The 20,856-nt window shown below is 40.1% G+C and overlaps 3 protein-coding genes across 3 annotated transcripts in view; 1 reads left to right on the top strand and 2 right to left on the bottom strand.

Annotated features, from left to right (window-relative positions):
* The window catches only part of LOC117778474, a 38,835-nt gene extending 37,065 nt beyond the window's left edge, over window positions 1–1,770 (top strand). The window contains exons 73-74 of the mRNA XM_034614054.1: window positions 1,080–1,206; window positions 1,347–1,770. Of these exons, the coding sequence (XP_034469945.1) occupies window positions 1,080–1,206; window positions 1,347–1,357 (138 nt within the window). The 3' untranslated portion in view covers window positions 1,358–1,770. The remainder of the gene's footprint in view (window positions 1–1,079; window positions 1,207–1,346) is intronic.
* LOC117778475 (V-type proton ATPase subunit d 1-like) lies at window positions 1,734–6,767 on the bottom strand. Its single transcript, XM_034614055.1, has 8 exons — window positions 6,581–6,767; window positions 5,268–5,439; window positions 4,865–5,043; window positions 2,910–2,989; window positions 2,652–2,729; window positions 2,364–2,540; window positions 2,203–2,280; window positions 1,734–1,957 (listed from the first exon to the last, which is right to left on the bottom strand). The coding sequence occupies exons 1-8, from the start codon at window positions 6,699–6,701 to the stop codon at window positions 1,784–1,786; spliced, it is 1,059 nt and encodes a 352-aa protein (XP_034469946.1). The 5' UTR covers window positions 6,702–6,767; the 3' UTR covers window positions 1,734–1,783.
* A 2,611-nt stretch (window positions 6,768–9,378) lies between these two features.
* Window positions 9,379–18,055, bottom strand: asip2b (agouti signaling protein, nonagouti homolog (mouse) 2b). Its single transcript, XM_034614787.1, has 4 exons — window positions 17,937–18,055; window positions 17,712–17,840; window positions 11,223–11,287; window positions 9,379–10,309 (listed from the first exon to the last, which is right to left on the bottom strand). Exons 2-4 carry the CDS (start codon window positions 17,818–17,820, stop codon window positions 10,142–10,144), a joined length of 342 nt encoding a protein of 113 aa, XP_034470678.1. The 5' UTR covers window positions 17,821–17,840; window positions 17,937–18,055; the 3' UTR covers window positions 9,379–10,141.
* Between the last annotated feature and the right edge of the window lie 2,801 nt (window positions 18,056–20,856).

The following is a 20,856-nucleotide window of genomic DNA, read 5'->3' as shown; positions in this document are numbered from 1 at the left end:
TGTGTCACAAACTTTGCTAATCTAATCTAGAATGGCACTCAGAGAGCACATCAACTCTGCCAAGGCCCAACAGCTCCTTTACAAATCCACATTTAAATTAACTAGATCTGGATTTTTGTTTGGATCTGCACCAAATTTCATACACTCATAAATATCAGTCCTCTTCACATAATTACTTTTACCAAGTTCCATGAATTATTCTCTGAGAAATCAAGTAAAATGTTGAAACATATCTCATAGTGAAAAACAAAGTGAAAAAAAGCCTGGATCAGCCCTCTGATCCAAGTCTGGACCAAAATGTAAAGGCTTCTTTTTTACATGGTTACCTGTCCACTAGTTTTTGCATAATCCTGCCAACCAACAAACAAAACGCATATTGTAGAAACCTTGAATGAGTTTTTGAAGGATGTATTTTTTTGGTAATGATCGTGTAATGGTTTATATTTTGTGGTTTTATTGGTATTATTTGTTTTTTTTTATTTCTAATCATAAAGATCCGGGAGAAAGTAGGTCACATAGGATATGGGTTGGGATGCTAGTTAATATGCGCACCTGTTCACCTTTGAGTGGTTAGTTGGAGAGAGGGTGAGCAGGGGACACTGTATTATTTGTTGATCGCTACACTATTTTCTTTTGATCACTGTGATTGCTTCAATTCATGGTTTAGTGCACATTACAATAAGTTGATCATCTTTCCTTTAGTTAAAAGTTAAACGTATTTGTCGGATCTCAGTGATCTTTTGGTCTACACTTACGAAAACATAACGTCCTTGGCGGAGGAAACCATCACTTCTTACGTCTGCCAAGCAGAGATGCAGCAAAGTAAATGCAAATATATTTCAGGTAAAATGACATCATCTAAAATCTTGCATGCATTTGATGGGAAGCAAAATGTTCTTCAGTGTCTCTGCTGCCTGACCTGACCATAAACTCGAGGAGTTAAAGACTAGATATAGTATCTGGCTGTCAAATCAAATTGGTTCTCTAAATGAGAAAATGTGGCTCGTTTTTCAGTCCCATACATTGTCTGTTAATGATGGTGGAAATTCATGTTTACAACCATGTGTCTGTGTCGTCAGGTGGACCCCGCTCAGTTCTTGTCAGTGTGCGAGTCGAGCTCCTCCGGGGCCCCCTGCAGATTAGCATCTGCGTTTGTTCGTCTCTGCCAGCAGAACTACATCCCGCTGGAGGTCCCTGTCCAGTGCTGTAAGTTCAACCTTTATGCAGCCAAGATGTTTATGATTAGAGACTCAGACTGATACTGTGCTCTCATGTTTATATTTCTCAAAGACAAAAGAGGAAAGATTTTAACATTTTTCCAATTTCTTGTTTTTCTTCTGTTTCAGTGAAAGTATGAAGGAAGGAGAAGCTTTTGAGAAGCAAAGAGGAGTGATTTATGACACCGTTAGCTGCTAAAACAACACTCCTATAGACCACTGGTTATGTTACATTAATTATATATTTTTTTATCATACAATGTTGTACCCTATTGTTTAGTTTCACAATATTTTAAATCCTGTAATGTACACCTTTGTCCTGTTTAAGTTATGTGACTTTGAGCAATCTAACTATAACAAGTAGATTTTTAATAATCACTGTTGCAAGCAAACAAACCCTGAAGATATGTGCTATAGTTAACCTCAGTAACTAATCCTAACAACCAAACTTTGATCATAAAGACACCGATAAATATTCTTTTCAGTATGATGATGTGCATTTATTAATTCTTTATACTATGCGCTGTATGTTAAATACATGTTTTTATTTGTTTCTGTCGCTCAGTTTAATTTGTGCCCTGGAAGATGGGTATGTAGTTGTGTATCTTGGACTTCTGTCTCTGGGTGACACACTCGGCGATCCAGACGATGTTGCGACTCTCCTGCTCCTTCAGTCTGATGTAGGAGTAAAACACTCCAAAGTGGAACTGCTGCAGGAACGCCAGTGTGTTCAGTTTAACCTGAGGAAAGATGACAGGTGCAGTCAGGCTAATTGAATGAACTTGCACAGTAACTCTCAAATCCTTCATATTGTCAGTACAAATAGTTGAATCAGACTGACCATACTTTTAAATGAATTCTGAGGGCCCATACTAGAGTCTGGAAATAATTTGTCTTACGATATGAAAAGTCAAATAGAAATGATGTGGAGGCGACCCCAGCTAATGGGACACCACCTTCTCGACCATCACTAAAGTGAAATTACCTCTCGTTCAAAGAATCTGTCCTCCAGAGTCTTGAAATCTGATCCTGGCACAGGGTCATCAAAAATGATTTTATAGTCCTACAGGGAAGTTGAGGTTAAAGTTAACCACATTGAGTGCAGCAACAACACAGCAGCTCTCGTTAAGATGTGCTCAGACTCACAGGGTAACAGTCGGCCACAGCTTTGACCTGCTCGTGGTGTTCCGCCTTGGCCAGCAGCTGCAGCCCCTCAGGGTGAAGTTTGCCACAAGACGGATACAGAGCGCTCCTGTCAGCGCCACTCAGATCTGTCCCAAAGGAGTTCACTGTGATGATGAAGGCCCGCCTGTCTGCCTCAAACTGCAGTTCGCACACACACACACATATGCACACACACAATTTCAGCCAAACAAATCTTAAATATTTGTAAAACTTCATCATCAGGCCATGTGGTGGAAAATATCACAGTACCTCCAGGACGGGACACATTGTTTCCTTCGTGGCTCCGCCTATCGTTTTGCAGAGTGAGTGGAAAGACTCTAAATACGCCTTTTAAAAGATAAAAGGGTCAGACCTCACACTAAGAAAAACAGATAATATATGTTTATGTGTTTAAACTTTGACCTCAGTCAAAGACCATAACTCTAGCTTTTACCACACAATAGTAAATCACACAGTTCACATATCATGTCATCACACACACTAGGCATCATGGTAAGTTGTAGTCACCTTATACAGTTTGTTTCTTAGGATCTCAGCCTCCATTTCATCCAGGTTGGACTCGGATACAGCATCCTGGAAAAACTGAGCTGCACAAACAACACAGTGATCAACAGTTTGATCAGCTTTCATATGATCGTGTCACTTCTTTCTTTTTTTTTTATCATAGTAGAATTTCAATATGGAAGCAGATTCCTCCCAGGAAAAAAACAACAGGTGAAAAGTTATGGATGAGAATAATAAAAAACGACTTGATCACCATGTTAAAGGAACTTTACTGTGCTAGCAGGTAACCTAACAGGCTCCCGCCCCACTTATGCAGCAGCTGCAGGTTTGATGAGTGTCTTCCCCCATTCTCTCATAACACATTTCGTGCTCGCACTTTCCAATCAGCAACAGCATAATGCCCCCCCAAAAACGTTGACAAAAAGCGATTTTTGAACATTTTTGATGCAAAATCAATTAATTTCACAATAATTGAAATTGATAATGGAGGCAAACAAAATCTGAGCAAATCTTTGCAACATTAGCTCACTTTTTATAAACCCTGACCTGCAAATTCACGTTATTTGCTTATTTAGAGTTGACTTGACAATGCTGACCACTGAGGGACTGAGAGACCAATATGCTATCACAGTGAAGTAGCTGTGTTGCAAACAGACAAATGGAAAGTTTGCTTTCCTTGAGAGCATTCTTTTTCTCTTTACTGACAGAAACTCTCAGTCGAATCATGAGAAGAAAACAGCCCAGGACTGAGAAAACAGAAATTGGAGAGCTTGATGCTCACTGACCCAAATCCAAGCAATGTTACCATTTATGGCCTTAATACATTTAAAAAAAAAAAAACAGAAGTTGAGTCCTTCAGTCACGATAGATGGATTAGCAAGACAAGACCACATAAATAGAGCAAACAGTGTGAGGATACATTCAAATATTGAAGATAATCTGAATAAATCTTTGTATATTTATTTCATGAATATAAAGATGAACAGATGGCCCAGCTATTTACTGATTTTCAAATAAAATATCATATGTGCCTTGATCCCCTCTCCGGTTCGAACCTGAATAGTTATGGTGAAAGCTTTACAATCCCCCAGGTGACAAACTGCTGTGAGAGACGGGAAGAAAGAGTCACTCTGTAAAAGTCCCCAAACCTGAGCTCAGCAGGACAGAGAGGGAAACATAGGTCACTGAGCCATGACAAGGTGAATAGAGGAACACACAGGTTTGTACAGCTATCCTTATTGGGACTTCTATTCATTGTGGACAGCTTAGTAAGCAAATCCTTATACCCTAACATTAACCATGGACAGTTAATCCCTAACCTTAACCTAAATGAAATGAAATTATGTTTAGCCTCATTAGGACCAGGCTTTGGTCCCCATGAGGTCTGCTGGTCCAGACAAGGTCAGTGTTTGTTCTGGGAAAGGTCCTAGTGAGGTAACAAAAATGTGAATACGAGTTTAAGCATATGGCAGTTTGCATGTGAGCTACAACCGTTAATATCAGATAGGCGTGTTAGAGTTATAGAGAGTAGGGGGAAAGATGAGTGTTCAGGAGGTTGTTGAAGATAAAGAAGGACGGCCCTGCTCTGATAGCATCAGGTAATTCATTCCACCATCAAGGAATCTGTCTGGACTGTGGTCACCTCATGTGCAGGAATGGCATTGACCCATGGTGGATCATAAGCCCAGTTCAAAGAGATGGGTGCAGACTCAAAGAGAAAAGATAACTGTAAGATATAATTAAAAATGACTTTTAGTGATTTCATTAAACAAAAACATTTTGTAACTATATCTTACTTTTTTTCTTCCCAAATAAACCTCCTGTGTTTCCTCACCAGCATTATAACTTTATTTCCACTGTAAAATGGTGAGGGTTATCTCTACTTACTAATTAATACCGTACATAATTCAGTTTATCATCATTGGGACTAAAACGGAGAAGATTAGATGAGTCTGTACCTAGTGGTGTGTCCACCAGAATGGCTGTGTAGAGTTCAGTCGGGGTTCGGGCGATGCCCACTGCTGCCATTTGTTCGAAGGCCCCCAGTGGGTGACAGCGCGGGAGGAGCTCGGACACGTCTCTCTGTTTCAGGGCCCCGGTGATCAGCATCACCACGTTGTCGATCATGTAGCTGTAACTACGGCAACACAGAGAACACAGTCACTTTCTATGTTAGTCCTCTACACGAGGAGCGTATTACACAGAGGGTTTAGTGAAATAAGCTTTCTTTGAATTTTCGGAAGTGCTTTGTGTCTGTTTAAATCTGAGGCTTTCTGGAACATATAGGGAAATAAATAAATGTGGCCAGTTATGCCTTTGACATTATTTATTGCAGGTCACATGCGGTGTGGATGGCTTTACGTTATATAGTCGAGGAAGGTGGAGAGAAACGGCAGGGCGTTGGAGCGCAGGCAGCTGAACTCAGTCACCAGGTTCTCCCTCAGCTTGTTGTCCACCAGAGACACTGTCAGGTTTTCATCAGACGAGGACAACAACTTCCCGTAGTCTGTACTCTGCAGGTGTAGCTTCATGTCTGGGAGGAGGAGAGGAGAGGAACTCATATCAGGCTTTTTTCCACACTCACTTCAGATCAGGTTAAAGTTACACACCAGGAAGAGGTGAATCATACAGTAAATTACACTAATGCACACATCGCTATCTTTTGACGGTGAATCAGTAGTTAGTTCTCCATTTGAATCCTGGCTCGACTGGGGTCTTTCTGTGGGGAGTTTGCATGTTCTTTCTGACTCTGCTCGGCTTTTCCCCTCCAAAGACATGCAGATGGGGGTTTGGGTAATTGGAGACTCTAAATTGACTGTAGGTGTGAATATGGGTGTCACTGTGTATTGGTCCTGTGACGGACTGGTGACCTGTCCAAGGATGTGCCCTGCCACTTGCCCACTGTCAGCCGGGATTGACTCCAGCCCCAAACCACGACCCTATAAGTGTTAGCCTATTTATAATGGACGGATAGATCAACTTGTCAAACACTTTGCAGCTGATGATGACTATTACAGACATGTACACTTTTTATAGAAAAACACACGGTATAGTTATGGGTTTTTCAGTCAATTGTCTCAGTTCAAGATCCATTAGCCTCAGTGTCAACATGTCTGTTGTGTTGGAGTGTGAACACAGTGCATCTCAAACTAACACCTGATGGTCTTAATCTTTACGGACTTGCTCCGTCTGTCTCTCTCAGAAAGGAATGCTCGATTCTTGAAAGGAAAATTCAGATGATCTCCTTGACAAATGAGAGCCACCTGAATAAACCGGTACAGCAAGATGAAACATCTGGCCCAACATGTGGGTCCTCTGCCCAAGTTTGGCCCATGGACTTCCACGCATGGGCTGATTGCGGCTGTAATCCTGTCTTCTGACAAGATTATGTGTGTGTGTGTGTATGTGTGTTTGTGTGTGCAATAGTTGGTCCAGATGTGGAAGTAGCCTCAGTCAGGCTGTAGGTGGTGCTGGACTAGAGCCGAGGAACTAGGCGAATATTAAGCCAGAAGTAATAAAAACAAGCATTTATCAAACTATATTTGAAAATAAAGAGATCCCTGTATCTCTCTCACTCTCTCTCTCTCTCTCTCTATATATATATATTTCTGATAAAACTTTATTCACAAAACAAAAATGTGTCTAAAAATGAGACTGTGGTACGATATTCTTACCGTCGAGCGTATCACACTGGGCCAGGTTGTTATAATCAGTCTGAGTCAGGATCCCAGCCTTCATCCCTCGAACCAGACCCTCCAGATAACCATGATCCACGTTGAAACTGAATTCTGCCATGATTCCAAATGAGTTATCAACAAGTCAGGCTGCAGGTTGAGGGATGTTTGACTGTGTTTCTCTTTGTCTTTTTCTTCTATATAACAACTTCTGCATTATTTCCCCCTCTGACTCACATTCATGCTGTTATTTTTCCTTCCTCTTTGGCACCTTGTAATTCCATAGCTGCCCTAAAAGTGTTAAATGTCTCAGTTCCTGCTCTTGAGCACATTCAGTCTGTGCATACAGTTTATTTACTCATATCGATTTGATTCACGGCGCAATGTTTAGCAGTCACCTCACAGCAACAACGTCACGGGTTTGAATCCCGGCTTGGCCAGGGCCTTTCAATCAGCGAGTGCATGTTCTGTGTCTGCGTAGCTTTTCTCCGGTTTCCTAAGTAGATTGGATTGAGGTTAATAAGAGACTCTGATTCAATTTAAAATCCGGGCTGTTCAGATTCAGTTTTAATGTTATTCATGTGAAATGATACAAATTCATACTATGTGATTCAAATTCAGTTTTTAATGAAATGATTCAAGTTGAGTCGCTCAAATTCAAATATAAATGACTTCATGTTCCTAGTTGCCACTTGTATGTTGCACAGAATGATCTTAACTCGTGTCTTCCTCTTTATCACAGTTTTTTCATTAATGGACATATATACTCCCCCATGATCAGACACAGTACATGTGTTGTGTACAGTATCACCTCACTGTCTTCAACACCCATATACATGTTCTCAGGAGACCTGCATGAAATTGACCTGCATGGGTTAGGGTTACACCTGTTGTTTTTCACAGCAGGTGTATGTAGGTCCCGAGACAAGGCCGTATATAATCTCTGGGATGCAGAAAGTGAAAGAGGGATTTTTCTATGCGGCAACGCAACTAAAGGTCGGTCACACTTACTCAAAAATTATACAGTTTGATAATTGTGAGTCAAGACATGCAAGACATGTGCTAGCGGCCATGAAAGAGGTGTGGGGGAACTGGGTGGAGTGTCATACTTCTACAACCTTGTGGAAATAAAACGGGGAAAAGATATACACAGGTAATTATGGTTACATTTAAGGGAAGTTTTGGGCCTTGGTGGTCTACTGAGTGCCATTCTAGCTCCCTCTGCCATGGAGGTTATGCTTCCCTTGTTGTTTGGCTGCCTGGTAGCAGGCTTACACAAACACTACTGAACTGGGGTATACGCCATGATAGAAAACCAGTGACTCTTAGAGTGTATTTTAATTTTTCACCCTCTATAACATCACAAGATAGGGTGATTTTCAACATTTTTTGCGAATTTCTCAAGAAATAATGCATGGATCAGGCACACTTAGTGGACTGACATCTATGAGGGTGTATCATTTGGTGCAGCTTGATTGAATTTAAGGGGACTGATGGAACTTGGCGGAGGTACGTCCTTTACTGAGTGCAGATTTAGTACGAGACATTTTTCCAATTAGCCTTTCAAGGAATCCAGCTTTGTAGTCCAGGGTGGTGTACCACTTTGTGACATAAGAGTAGTAGCAGCCATTTGTGGCAGTAGATCAGACGCACACATTCCCCTTCGGTCTCTGAACCCACACAAGAAAACTATTGCAGCAAACCTTTTCAAAGTGGCCGTCCTTTCAGCAGCATATGCTCAGTGAGCCCGCGCGGTATGGCATTAGGATATGGGTGGTCTGGGGAGACGACCAGTGGAGGCTCGGTGTAGAACTAGGAGGTGCAGGTTCAATGTGTGTCCATCTCCTCCCCTCTAATGAACCAGCAGCTCCTGAAGAAGAACACCACCATGGTTGGCACAATTAGAAAGAACAAGCCGGCAGCTCCCCTGCTCCCTCCTTACATCAAAGAGAAAGACCTTCAAAGTTTGCTCTCTCCCACCACCACTGTTCCTTATCTCCCAAAGAGGAACATGAATGTGGTCCTCCTCAACAGGCTGCATAAAATGATGTGATCGTGAGCCCGTCGTCATCCGGGACTACAACCACAACAATGGACAACCTTCAGGGTTCCAGCTGCTGGCCCACTCTTCCAGCATGTGTCCTCATATAATGCCTTCATGATGTGGAACTAGATCAGCCATACCTTGTTGCTATAAGCAGAACAGGAAGGTGTTACTAGTTGGTAAAGACTCTTACTCAGTAACATCTGCAGTACTTGCTGTTCAGGGGCTTGTAATTTAGATTTTTTTTACTGTGCAGTGTGTAAAAATAAACAAGTGTTGCAAAAAGGTCTGTTCTTAAGATTTAATAAAATGCACAAAAACTATACTTTCTGTACATTTCTGCTACTGACAAAATAATGCAACAAAACCTATACAATGCATTTACAAATACCAAAACTATTACTAAAACTAATAATAACAACACTAATAATGATAATAGTAATAACAATAAATCTCTAAGTTAGAAAAAAATTACTACAGGAGTAGTAAAATACACAAAATATAAAAAGCATCAAGACAAGATGAAAAAAACAAAAAACAAGATCAGACTCTGTCAAAAATCCATCTTTGCTCTCATAGGCAAAAAACCCAAATATTTTAAAATTCAGTTAAGCTGCCTTAATTTAGGGGTTTGGTGAGTGCAGGTCATTTTCGGACCTTGAGGCAACGGACGAATGTTAAGAATGCAAAAGGATTAAAAACACTTCCAGTAAGAAAAAAATGACAAAGAACAGCACAAAACACAAGGATGATATAGGATTATAATGGTTTTATTCAATAACAAAAAAGATATAAACTTACTTCAATCACAAATCCACATATGAATAATTCTTCATTGGGGAAACCAGATCGTCTCGTCTCCAAGGCATGGCTTACATAGGAACAGAAACATCTGGGTTTTAACAGCTTTTCCACATTTAGTCTGTGGGGTCATGACTTTTTAAGGAATAAACAACAAATGTATGTTCCAACATATATCTATTGATTAGCTTACATACAAGCTCTACATGGCAGGAGATAGAGTAAATACATTTAAAAGTAGCAATAGTGCGGGAAATTTCCCGAGACACAACATACAGTTAACATGTAATTGTATATGTACACTAAAAAGCATATGACACTTGTCCTTTTTTACACCTAAAAACAGTATGTTGCGAAACTGTATATTCTGTGAACATTTCTGTGGGCGTTCAATGCTTCAGTTGCTTCTCTCTCCCCTTCAAGTGTGGACGCCAACCACAATCGAAAGAACGTTCACTTTTTATCTCAGACTGTTTTCTTAATGTTCCTATGGTTTACACTGAGCTGTGATAATATTCCCGAAACTGCACCTGTGCTGTAAAAGAGAAAACCCCCCACAGGCCAGTGGCTGGAGTGTGAATTGCCCTGTGTACACCAATAGGTCTCAACAGGTTGGTTTTAACATCATGGCTGATCAGTGCTCATCACTTAGTACGTCATGGTGCCCCAGGCGTATTCATGTGCAAACAGCCTGTGTATGTATGTGTGGGCTCCATCTATGTCCCCTTTTTGCACAGGTGGTTCATCCTCCAGCAGTGGCAAATGGTATTGAAGAGTCGACACCGGCAAGAGGCGCAGGGGTCGCAGCACGGCACACGAGAGGAGCAGCTCTCCATTAAGCGGCCGCAGCGACGTGCAGGCATCGCGATGCCGGAAGTGACTCTCTGAAACAACATCAACAAAAGGAGCATTTGTAGAAAACCTCTCAAAACATTGATTCGTTACTCTTCGTTGTGTGAAAAAAGAAAGTTTAAACACAGGGCTGAGTTTCTATGTGTTCTAATGTTAAACAGGTGGTTCATAATGAAATAAACAATTCATCTAAATCTTCCCCGCATTTCTACAAAGTGTTCAGTGACTATAGGCTAAACAAAGCCTGCTCACATCAGACGTTTCCAGACAGAAAGCTGAGCAGCATTTGGAAGCTTAAAAGTTGGAAGGGACCAAAACAGAGCTATAAGGGGGGGGAATATTAGACTTACACACATTGTCCATATCTGCTGGATGTGTAAATAAGCAGCAACATCTTCGCTAACAGCTTTACCAAATAAACCTCACAAGGCAACAATATGTCATTGGTGTTTATTCAACCTGTTGCACTGCCCCTCAAATCTATAATCTAATATATGGGAGACAAAGAAAACAAAAACAACATCAACTTATTAATAACATTTCATTGTACTGCCCCCAGGGGGTGCTAGAGTTTGGGAATTAATACTACACATATCGATTTTAAACACTTAAATACAGCATAATGAATAATACTTAAATGTGTGTGAATTATGAACCAAAAATATTTTTGATAGATTCATTAATTACTATGTATATCATTTTTTCATGCCATATTAATCAATTTATTGAGTTACTCTTTTATTTCTTTATTTTTAATTTGGTCCAGTGTTTGCCCTCCATACCAGTGCAACAAGTATAAAATACACTGTCCACACTTTATAATCAAACAAGCATTTTTCTCACCCGTCTCATTTACAAGCAATCATAATTATACCTTACTGAATCATTATTGAATATGCAGTGGCTGCCTGTGGAATACAAAGACAGTTTGAGAAGAAAACTCACAGGTTTGGGATTTTCCTGTGTCTTTCCTCTTGCAAACAGTCGTCTGCTCTTTGCTTGGCTCCAAACTACAGTTGGAAAGAAAAGAAGAATCATTGTCACTTTTAATAAACGTATTCAATAAACTGTGTTTGAAAATGATATCTGTGGTTCTTTTTGAGTGGAGGTCAGTTCCGTTTCTGAGGCCAAGACCAAAACCACCCTCACCACCACACTCTCTTGAGACCCGAACTCTTCTGGGAACAGGATTTGCTTCAGAATAAGAAGTAAACATGTCTTAATTACTACACTTTATTTGAGATGGATGTTGTGTGTCTGTGGGGGCATCTTCCTGTCCAGATGTTCCTGGAACAACTCGCACAGGTCGGCGTCCAAGGAGAACTGGACGTTCACACAACTTCAACCAGCTATTTTTAACAATGTGAAGTAACCATATTTCTATTCAAAGCTATTGTACTTTGGATGTCCGAGTCATTCAAGAATATGCTGTTAAATTTGTGTTAAAACCTCACACGTGCACATGAACGAGCTCCGAGCTTCTCAGCCCGATCACTCGCCTTTCAAGTTGACTATTGAGAATTTAGATGTAGAGACAGTGGCTGACGTCTCTGCAGCTTTGATTGGTCACTGTCAACACCCACCGTCTGCGGCCTGGAGAGAGGCCAGACCCCATTTTTATTGGTCATAAATTGACCATTGAGGATGTCCCTAATGACATTTGTATGAGTCAAAATGTATTTTGGGATATTGAAATCACATTATGGATATCTGGGCTGGTTTTTTATTTGGGTTATCTTAAAATATATGATATTAAAAGTCTGACAAGTATCAACTGGATTGCGTCAGAAATGGGAATCATTTCATTAAGAACTCTGTTGCACATATCATTCTGGTATAAGAAATATAATTGTGGATATAAGACATTGTATACGCATGAATGGCAAAAGTGACATAATTTGCCCTGGAAAGGATGACATGAATATCTGAAATGATCTTTATGAAGAAATCTATTATATTTGCAATATAGTCCTACTGTGCTTCCAGTCTATAGCTTTCAAAAGTTATAGTGTTGAATTATATTTTAGATATAGACATCCTGAAATAGCATTTTTAATAGTAAGACAGTAAATATCTTTAAACATACAACATGAAGTAACTAAGTAACTAATCATAAATTACGAGCGACCAATTCAATCAGTGGAAGAAATAATTGGCTTGCAGTACGTTTCTCCTGCAACATTTATTGTTTATAAAGTTAGAGCAGAGACGGACAAAGTCACGGTTAATGAGGATATGATGGAACGAAAAGTGGGCATTTCAATGGGTTTAACATTTTGGATATTCAAAGTACACAAGTCAACAAAATATATATCATAGGTCTAGTTTCTTTTAATGAGGAGTCTTTACATATTATATCTTTAATTCCCAGTCAGAGTAGTGATAATACACTAGATTTGTCAGATGCGGTAATGAACATCTAAAATGTAGTTACAGATTTGAATTTGGTTTTAGTTTTGAGACCGATTAAAAACCGCTGTGACCCCTGTGAATCAACCACAAATGGATTGATCGTACACAAAACAAGGGGGGGGGGGGGGGGGGGGGGGGGGGGACGGGACAGGGACAGGGACAGGGACCCCCTCGTGGACCCCTGCTGGGTCTGAGCTGGGAGCTGATGGCTTGGGGCCACGCTGGGGTCAGACTAAACAAACATATTGAGTTTGCCGCCATATGGGCCCACCACCCACAAAGAGGAGGTAAAGCATTGGTTCATTAATTGGTGGGTGACGGAACAGAACTTTGAAAGCTGACAGCCATGACCAGACACTGGCTCTATTCACAGAGAACAAGCCGTCTGCCGTCAGGTGGGTTGACCTCTGTGAGGCCTCCGTGTAAGAACAATTGGAGTGTCTGTGCTTTCTTGGTTAACAGAAAAAAACAAGTTTGCAAATGCTTTGTTTACGTCTGTCCTCGTGAAACTACTGGAAAGAGTTTTCAGCACTTTGTGAAATATCAGAGAGATGTTTGTACACAATGTGTTTCCTGTTTTGGTTCCTGTCTTCCCCCATTTGTGTATCATTTGTCACAGTTTTGGTCAGACGATTTACGACTGGAAAAGTGGAAGTCTACATCTTCTTCCTCTCGTCGTTGCTGGATAAGATCAAGAATCAGGGAGTAAGACACAGACTGTCTTTGTTTTGTTAAATTGGGAAAAATCAGTTTACAAAGTGGTTTTGTATAGTACCGTGGAATTCTGTCTACACAACTTTCTACTGATCTTTTTAGTCACACTAGTGGCGACACTGTGTATTCAATGTCAGTCTGTCAGTTGAAATATCCACAACTATTGGATGGGCTGCCATTAGGGTTTCTACACACATTCATGGGCCTCTGATCATCTGACTTGACCTATGGTGCCATCATGAGGTAGTTTGGAGTGAAACATCTCAACAACTAGCCAATAGATTGTTAGGGAATTTCACATAGCATGGCTTAGCTGTGGAAAATACTACAATTGCAGTAGAAGGGTTCGGGGTTAGAAGCATTTCCATAACTGATTGAACTGAAAACTGAATAATAGATGTTTTGTATATCTCACAATGCCAAACAGCACAGAAAACAGTGGAGTACATAGGGTGTCTTTTTTTTTTTCTCCACTAAATTGACTCACTGTGGCAAATCTGTACAGACGGACATAATTTACCACGATGTTTGCTTTGAATCATGTTCCCAGAAACAATGGAACTTGATTGATATCCAAGGCTTTTAGCAGTCTGGTATATTTTAGAGATATAAATAGCAGCAAAGGTCCAATTGAAACCAAAATGATTTGGCTCTAACCTCCCGTATTGGGTCTGAATGATTTCTGGATCCTCACCAAAACATATCGCATCAAAGTTGAACTTTTCTCCTCAGAAACTGGCACACCCTGAGCCTGAGACCACAATGTGTCTTTTACAGCCTAAATCCTGCGCAGGTTCGCAAAAGGCAACAAAACAAAACCCCTCCTCCTCGCCTCTTAACTCTTTTACTTTCTGCCTCATGATGGATGGACGCTGCACCTTCTCTTCAACTCCAGCACAACACCTTGGGGCTAATCTAGATGTGAACACTTGATGTGTTACTTTGCAGAAAATACCTCCGCTCAACCTGCTGGTGTTTCACGCCCTCATCCACACTTTAATCATCCACTCCTTGAAATATTGCATTTTTTTGTGAAGCCACCATCTGCCTTTTCAACAAATTATAATGAAACTATTCTTTTTTTCCTTCATGTCCTCCCTTTATTTATATCTCAGCAGGTTCCCGTACTGCATCTTCTGTAGCAACACAGATAGATAGATTTGTTTCCTTAGTTGTGTTTTCCTTCCTTCTGTACTTTGAAATGAAATTGTTCCAGAAATTTGGAAGATATTCCAAACACCTACAGTTGTTATATGTAAACCTGTCACATGGTCACACAGCACTGTCCCTGTGTTAGTGCTGCTAATGTGAAATATGAGCTGCTCAGCGCAGAATCTTTCCAACTCTGGATTAAAACATGCCATAAGATCTTGAACAATTTGACTGGCAGGTCAGAAGGTTATCTTTATCGTTAAAGTCTGACACTTTTTAAGGGTTGTTTATATTTTCAGCATTTAACCAAGACTTATATTCTTTTAAATACATTTTGTAAACTTTCTAGGCTCAAAAATGATGGATTTTGCCTGTAAGTGTGACGGACTGTAGGCCTATTTGTCCTGTTTGCATCTATTGTTAATCCATCCCAGTTTAGATGAAACCCCACCCACTTCCTGGTAATGAAAGCCTCAGTAGATGACTGAACCCCCTGTCCCTCGCCAGGCCAGTCCAGAGGTGGGCATGGTTTCATTTGACTCTATTGGATTGAAAATAGAAGTTTCCTGCTCCTACTGTGTTTGAACTCCTCAGCCAAACTCATGAAATTGAATGAAACCGTTTGTCCCAACTGAAAGTGTTGATGTTTCACCAGTCCAGAGATTTGCTTCAAAGATCATAAAATCATGCCCGAGATATACTAACACTGGTCTGATACAATGATAAGCAAAATTGGTAATAATAGGATCTCAGGACCTAAATTCAGACCAATGACAAAGGCAGTGAATAAGAAGGTTTACAGACGGGTAGGCAGGAAAAATAAAATCCCAAAACTCAAAAGACTAATGATTGAAGCTGACACTTGAAGAAAGAGCAGGCGGCTGAACAGAAGCACACGGTCAAAGTGCAGAGACAAACAAATGAACTAATGAATTGGACAGGGTGCACTGAGAATCAGAGACTACATACAAAAGGAAGGCAGTGACCTTTAGACACAAGTGAACCCACTCTTGTATCTTGGGTTGGACAGACAATCACAAGAGCGGGAAAATGAAACAACGACAGGAATTAAAAAAGAGAGACATAAAGTAAGTAAGTGCAAATTAAAACAGGAAATAATAACAGACCAAGATCAAAGAGTCCAAAAGTTTAACGGTCACACAAAGGTTCTTTTAGCTCCTGCTGTTATCAAACCACGACAGAAACGGTCATACCTGTTTGCATTAGCAGTGAACTTTAACAAGCCACACGGAAGAATCTGCTGTGGACAGATTGATAACTACCTCAGCTGAACAGGTTCTGTTTTCACCTCTGTCCCTCGGTTTGTTCGTTGGTCTGCAGGACTACACAAAAACTACTGAACTCATTTCCACAAAACTTGGGGGAAGGGTGGGACACGGGGCCCAGTAAGAGGACATTTGGGACGGATCTGGACAGAGGGGTGGATCCAAAATGTTTTGATCATTTCCTTTAAAGTTACATTTTCTTTGACATTTTCCACCAATTTCCCAGAGAATAAATCGTGGATAGAAAATCAAGCACATATGATGAACTGATATCTACGATCTGGTTCAGCTTGATTGAATTGCAGCGGGGACTGTTGGGTCTTGGTGGAAGTACAGTATGTGCTCTCGTTCTATTCTAGTTCTTTTCATACGTTAGATTTTTTTTCAATAATAATTCTCTTGATTACAATTTGAAAAATGAGCAGCTCTAAGTGATCTCTGTCTTTCCTCCTTTATACTGTACATATTTATTTGGTAATTGTTAAAAGATATATAGTAAAGACAATTTAAAAGGCCACTATCAATTATGGGCTTTTCCACCAAATGGATGCCATTTGTTGTAACAGAACATTATATTTGAATCAGTCCTGCTACCAAAACTCATGTTTATATGCATGTCAACTAGTTTCTTTGTTTCCAGGTCTTTATTCTAAAGAAAAGATTAGTTTTAAAGTATCCAAGACTTAAGTTTATAATTTAAAAAACAACTGGATAAATGACAGAGAAAACACAAAATAAAAATAGTGGTCTAGTGTGTGTTTCTGTGTGTTTCTGTGTGTTTTATGTGTGTGTACGAGTGTGCATTACGGTGGTCGAGAAAGCTCATTGCACTGCATTTTTAGTGCATAGCCGTGCGTGCATGTGTGTGTGTGAGCTTTCTGTTTTGAAGGGTTGTGCAATATGTTTGGGGGGGAGGGAGAGACAGATAGAGAGAGGGTGGCTGAGGGTGGTGTGTGTTATACGCTCATACCACATGCAACATGCCATGGCTCCTGCCTGGGTTCCATCTTTATTACGTTCCTCCTCTAAACAATTCCCCCCACCTCTCTGGAGTGTTGAATTGAGCATGATGCCACTTGGTGGTGGATTGGCTCACTGAAGTTAGCATTCACATTTTAAAACTGATCTTAAATGTCAGAAAATTCAGTAATTTCAACTGTAAAACTTAAAAACTAGTATTATAGAGACTCATATTCACACAAATAAATAGATAAATCAGAGGATGCTACTAACTCCTGTTAGAAACAGTACTGAGTTTTTAGCAAATACTTGAAATACAGCCACATGGTGTCCATGCTAAAGGCACTGAGATAATTCTAGTGTTTTACCAAAAATTACTGATTGTAAAATAAATAAATTACATCTAAGATATAATTGAAATGAACACAATTTTTGACAATTTACTTCTGGGCTTGCAGACAATGCAGATTGCTTTTTGAACATGTGACTTGTGTATAATTGTGGGATGTATAGATGGGATATGAAGTTCCACAACACTTTCTGTTGGATTTTAATTAATTCTAATATATATATTTGATAGTATAGTAAAATACTCCATCAAGGAAATGTAATACTATTTCTTGGTGTTTTGTAGATACTTTGTATTAATGTTTTAGAATACATATATATTTTACAGTTAATTTTCATGCATATTTATACAAATAATGAGCCTGGGATAAAAATGGCACCCATTCTGCAGAAATCACACCTGTCAGTGACATTTATAGCAACATATAATTTCGTTCCTTAATATCATAAACTGCAGCATTTGAGGTGGTGATGTAGTTTTCACGTTAGCTCACAGAAACAGAAAGAAAGGTAATAAAACAATATTGAACATGTTCATAAACAACAACCTTCTCATCCTCACCTGAATCATTCTCAGTCTTATTCGCATCCTCCTTCGTGTCCTCAGCCCAGGACAGCGGGAGGACGAGCAGCAGGAAGCACAACAAGTGTTTGCCGGCGATCTTCCTCATGATTATGATGATAATGAGATCTGTTGATGACACGGTGGAAGAAAGAACGAAAAATATGAGGATCAAATTCACAGAGTAAATCCCGGACTACCTGGTGCAACACATCCAGGGCTCACGTAGTTGTGCTGCAGTAAATCCTGAGTGTTTGTCTGTGTGTGTCCTTCAGGCTAAGAGGAGGAATCACTGTTTCCATCAGGGAGGTGACACCGAGCGAGATGCACCGCCCCCACGTGACGAGCTCGAGGCACGACAGGAGAGGAGGACTGATGGACGGTGGTTGCCCTGGCAACAGAAAACAGACTAAATGAGGCAGGAAATTAATTTGTGATCAAACATCATGACAAAATCTATCGAGCGATCATTTTAGTTTGAGGACCAAGGTTAAAATGTACTGAAGCAATTAACTGATTCAGTAACATGCACATTTAATGTTAGTGTTGTTTCTATTTTTAGTAAATGACTATAGTTTAAAATTTGAAAAGAAAAGACTACTGACAAGACAAGGGCCAATCAGATTTCAGATTTAAGTCCAAACCCCTCCCTGGCCCCTCCCTTGGATCCTCCCCTGCATTGTTATAATTTTATCATATAATTTTATTTATTTATGTTTTGATATTTATCTTACTGCATTACCTGATTTTACCTAATTGCAGTGATATAAACATCACTGCAATAAGTTGCTTAAGTTTCTGTCACACATTTATGTTTGTATTGTTTTACTTATTCTTTGATGATTGTGTTTTATGTTATTTGTATGTATTTTTACACCTGTTCCTTTATTTGTGAAGGACTTTGTAACTTTGTTTTGAGTTTCATATAAATTAAGATACTATTATAGCACTGTTATTTCTGCAGAATTGTTGTTAATCTGATTAAAGCATATGTATAAGTAAATGTATGTCAAACTAGAATGGCTCTCATTAGAGCACATAACTCCACACAATTGTGCACACTCATAGATATCCATGTATATATATATATATATATATATATACAGTATATGTCTACATTTTAAAATCAATATTCACACATAAATCTCCATCCATCCACCAACTTTCATTCTTATCTGACCAGTAGTGTTATCCTGCTAAAAAGCAAAAATACAAGCAAGCGCCAATGAAAACACAAACTCCTTGGCAGAGGTAGTCAGAGTAAACTCTACACAGATAGATAGATAGATTTTTATTTATCTATTAGACCAAAAACTCCATAGGATAACATGTTATGGAAGCCTGCATTATTTGTAGAGACCATCTCCTCCTTTACAGCTTGTAAACCCTTTTTCCAGGCAGTGACGAGTCGTTCCTTTCTTGTTAGGGTGGATTTGGCCCCTCCTTCCTCCCAGTAAGGTTTGCAGTTGTGTGAGATTCCCCGTCTGTCCTGCATGCACTGCTCTTTTGAAGTCAATCCACGGATATGGAGGAGGGTGAAGGCCGTGGGCCAAAACCTTCGGATTACACCTCTCGGGGGGGTTGTCTGTTGATGTTGAGGTTTGTTAAGGGTCATGTGGTGGAGGCCAATCTTTTCTTCATCTTCAGCTTGTTTACAGACCTTGTGATTCCTGCTCCCATAATTTACTGGAGTTTAATTGAATCCATTCTTCACACTCCCAGCAAAATGTTGCTGGATACAGGCTACAAAACGAGCGCGGTGTATTAATGAGCCGCCCCGGTGATTCGCAGCTGGAGACGTGTTCTCCTCACGAAACTCTCTTTCCTTTCATCTCCAAACATACCTTTGCTAACTGCACCTAGAAACTTCAATTTTAACTTCAGGGGTCCACAGGCCTTGTTGGGACTAATGCAGAGTTTTGTGGTGAGGGGCCGAAAAGGTTTTCTCCTGATGACTCATAAAAGTCATATTTGTACAGGTGTCCCTGCACAGAGGAACCATGCACCACCTCTCCAGAGTCTGCTTAATATCCCTGAAGTTGTTCTGCAGTCAAATGGGGGTTCTGATGTGCTTTTTTAGCAAACAGTAATCTCGCTAGATCGTAACCTGGGGTCCACTATCAGTGTTGACGGACATTTCTCAATGACACTGACTGCTGTGTCAACATTTTGATGTCATCTAATGGCTTCTCCTGCTTTGTGGGAATCTTTTATTAAAACATTCTCCAGACACGTTTACATGGACACCAATATTCTGATATTAACCAGATAAAGACAATATAATGAATAAGACACTGTCATGTAAACAACAACTCTGATTACCTTAACCTGAATAAGACCACACTCAGCATAAGCAATAATCAAATCAACACATGTGGAGTATTCTGCCCTTAGTCACATTATGTAGACATGTATACGTTTTGATCACATTCTATCATCCTATTGGAGTTTTTTCGACATCGACACCGAATTTGAATTGCTTGAGGACACATGACCTGGGTTCCAGTGTAAACAAATAGTAGGGCGTAATGTTGATGTGAGTCGTCATCAGAACAATGCTCTGTAATATGCAGACAGGGATATGAATGGTATATTTGCAACTCATTTTGTCAGATTGTTGGTGTCCATGTAAAAGTGTTGTGTTACTGCTGACAGGAGCCCATGGCTACTCATTGTTGTGACAAGTATTTATAAAGCTTTGACCTTTGAAGCATTTTACCTTTCCCAGTGATGATTCCGTCCAAGGCACAACCCTAACAAACATATTTCAGCCCGGGACCAAGGTAAAAGTTCCATTCATTGAAAAGTGTAATTGAGGTTGTACAATGCCTCTTTAGTTTGATTCATGTCCCATCTAACAAATTGCAATTTATGACCATTCCTTCAGCCAGCCACCAGGTGCTGGTCAAGATGCTTTGGCTTCACTTTTGGGGAGCAGCCATGCTGTCCATCTTTATATACAGACTATGGTTCAAACCAGCGCTCCGGCTTAGGTGGAGCTTCACTGGAATTACCTGAGGTCAACAAACTTAAATAAGACTGATAACTGATGTAGCTTCTCTCATCATAACAAGCTGCAGCAGAAGTTTCAGGCAGGTGTCATTCAAGCCCAGTCCTCAAACTAGATCTATTCACGCACAGTACG

This window comes from Hippoglossus hippoglossus, chromosome 17, assembly GCF_009819705.1.
Source record: "Hippoglossus hippoglossus isolate fHipHip1 chromosome 17, fHipHip1.pri, whole genome shotgun sequence".
Classification (NCBI taxonomy): domain Eukaryota; kingdom Metazoa; phylum Chordata; class Actinopteri; order Pleuronectiformes; family Pleuronectidae; genus Hippoglossus; species Hippoglossus hippoglossus.
Note: the sequence above shows the minus strand (reverse complement) of the source record. Positions and strands in the feature narration are given on the sequence as shown.

What these genes read in the sequence shown, in the direction of transcription:
- LOC117778475 (XM_034614055.1), bottom strand. Translation starts at nt 6,701, where the DNA reads ATGGCAGAATTCAGTTTCAACGTGGATCATGGTTATCTGGAGGGTCTG. An exon ending in CCAGTGTGATACGCTCGACG is followed by an intron (nt 5,440 to 6,580) that starts GTAAGAATATCG and finishes TCCTCCTCCCAG; the next exon opens with ACATGAAGCTACACCTGCAG. An exon ending in CAATGTGTCCCGTCCTGGAG is followed by an intron (nt 2,541 to 2,651) that starts GTACTGTGATAT and finishes TGCGAACTGCAG; the next exon opens with TTTGAGGCAGACAGGCGGGC.
- asip2b (XM_034614787.1), bottom strand. Translation starts at nt 17,820, where the DNA reads ATGAGGAAGATCGCCGGCAAACACTTGTTGTGCTTCCTGCTGCTCGTC. An exon ending in TAAGACTGAGAATGATTCAG is followed by an intron (nt 11,288 to 17,711) that starts GTGAGGATGAGA and finishes TTCCAACTGTAG; the next exon opens with TTTGGAGCCAAGCAAAGAGC. An exon ending in CACAGGAAAATCCCAAACCT is followed by an intron (nt 10,310 to 11,222) that starts GTGAGTTTTCTT and finishes ATGTTGTTTCAG; the next exon opens with AGAGTCACTTCCGGCATCGC.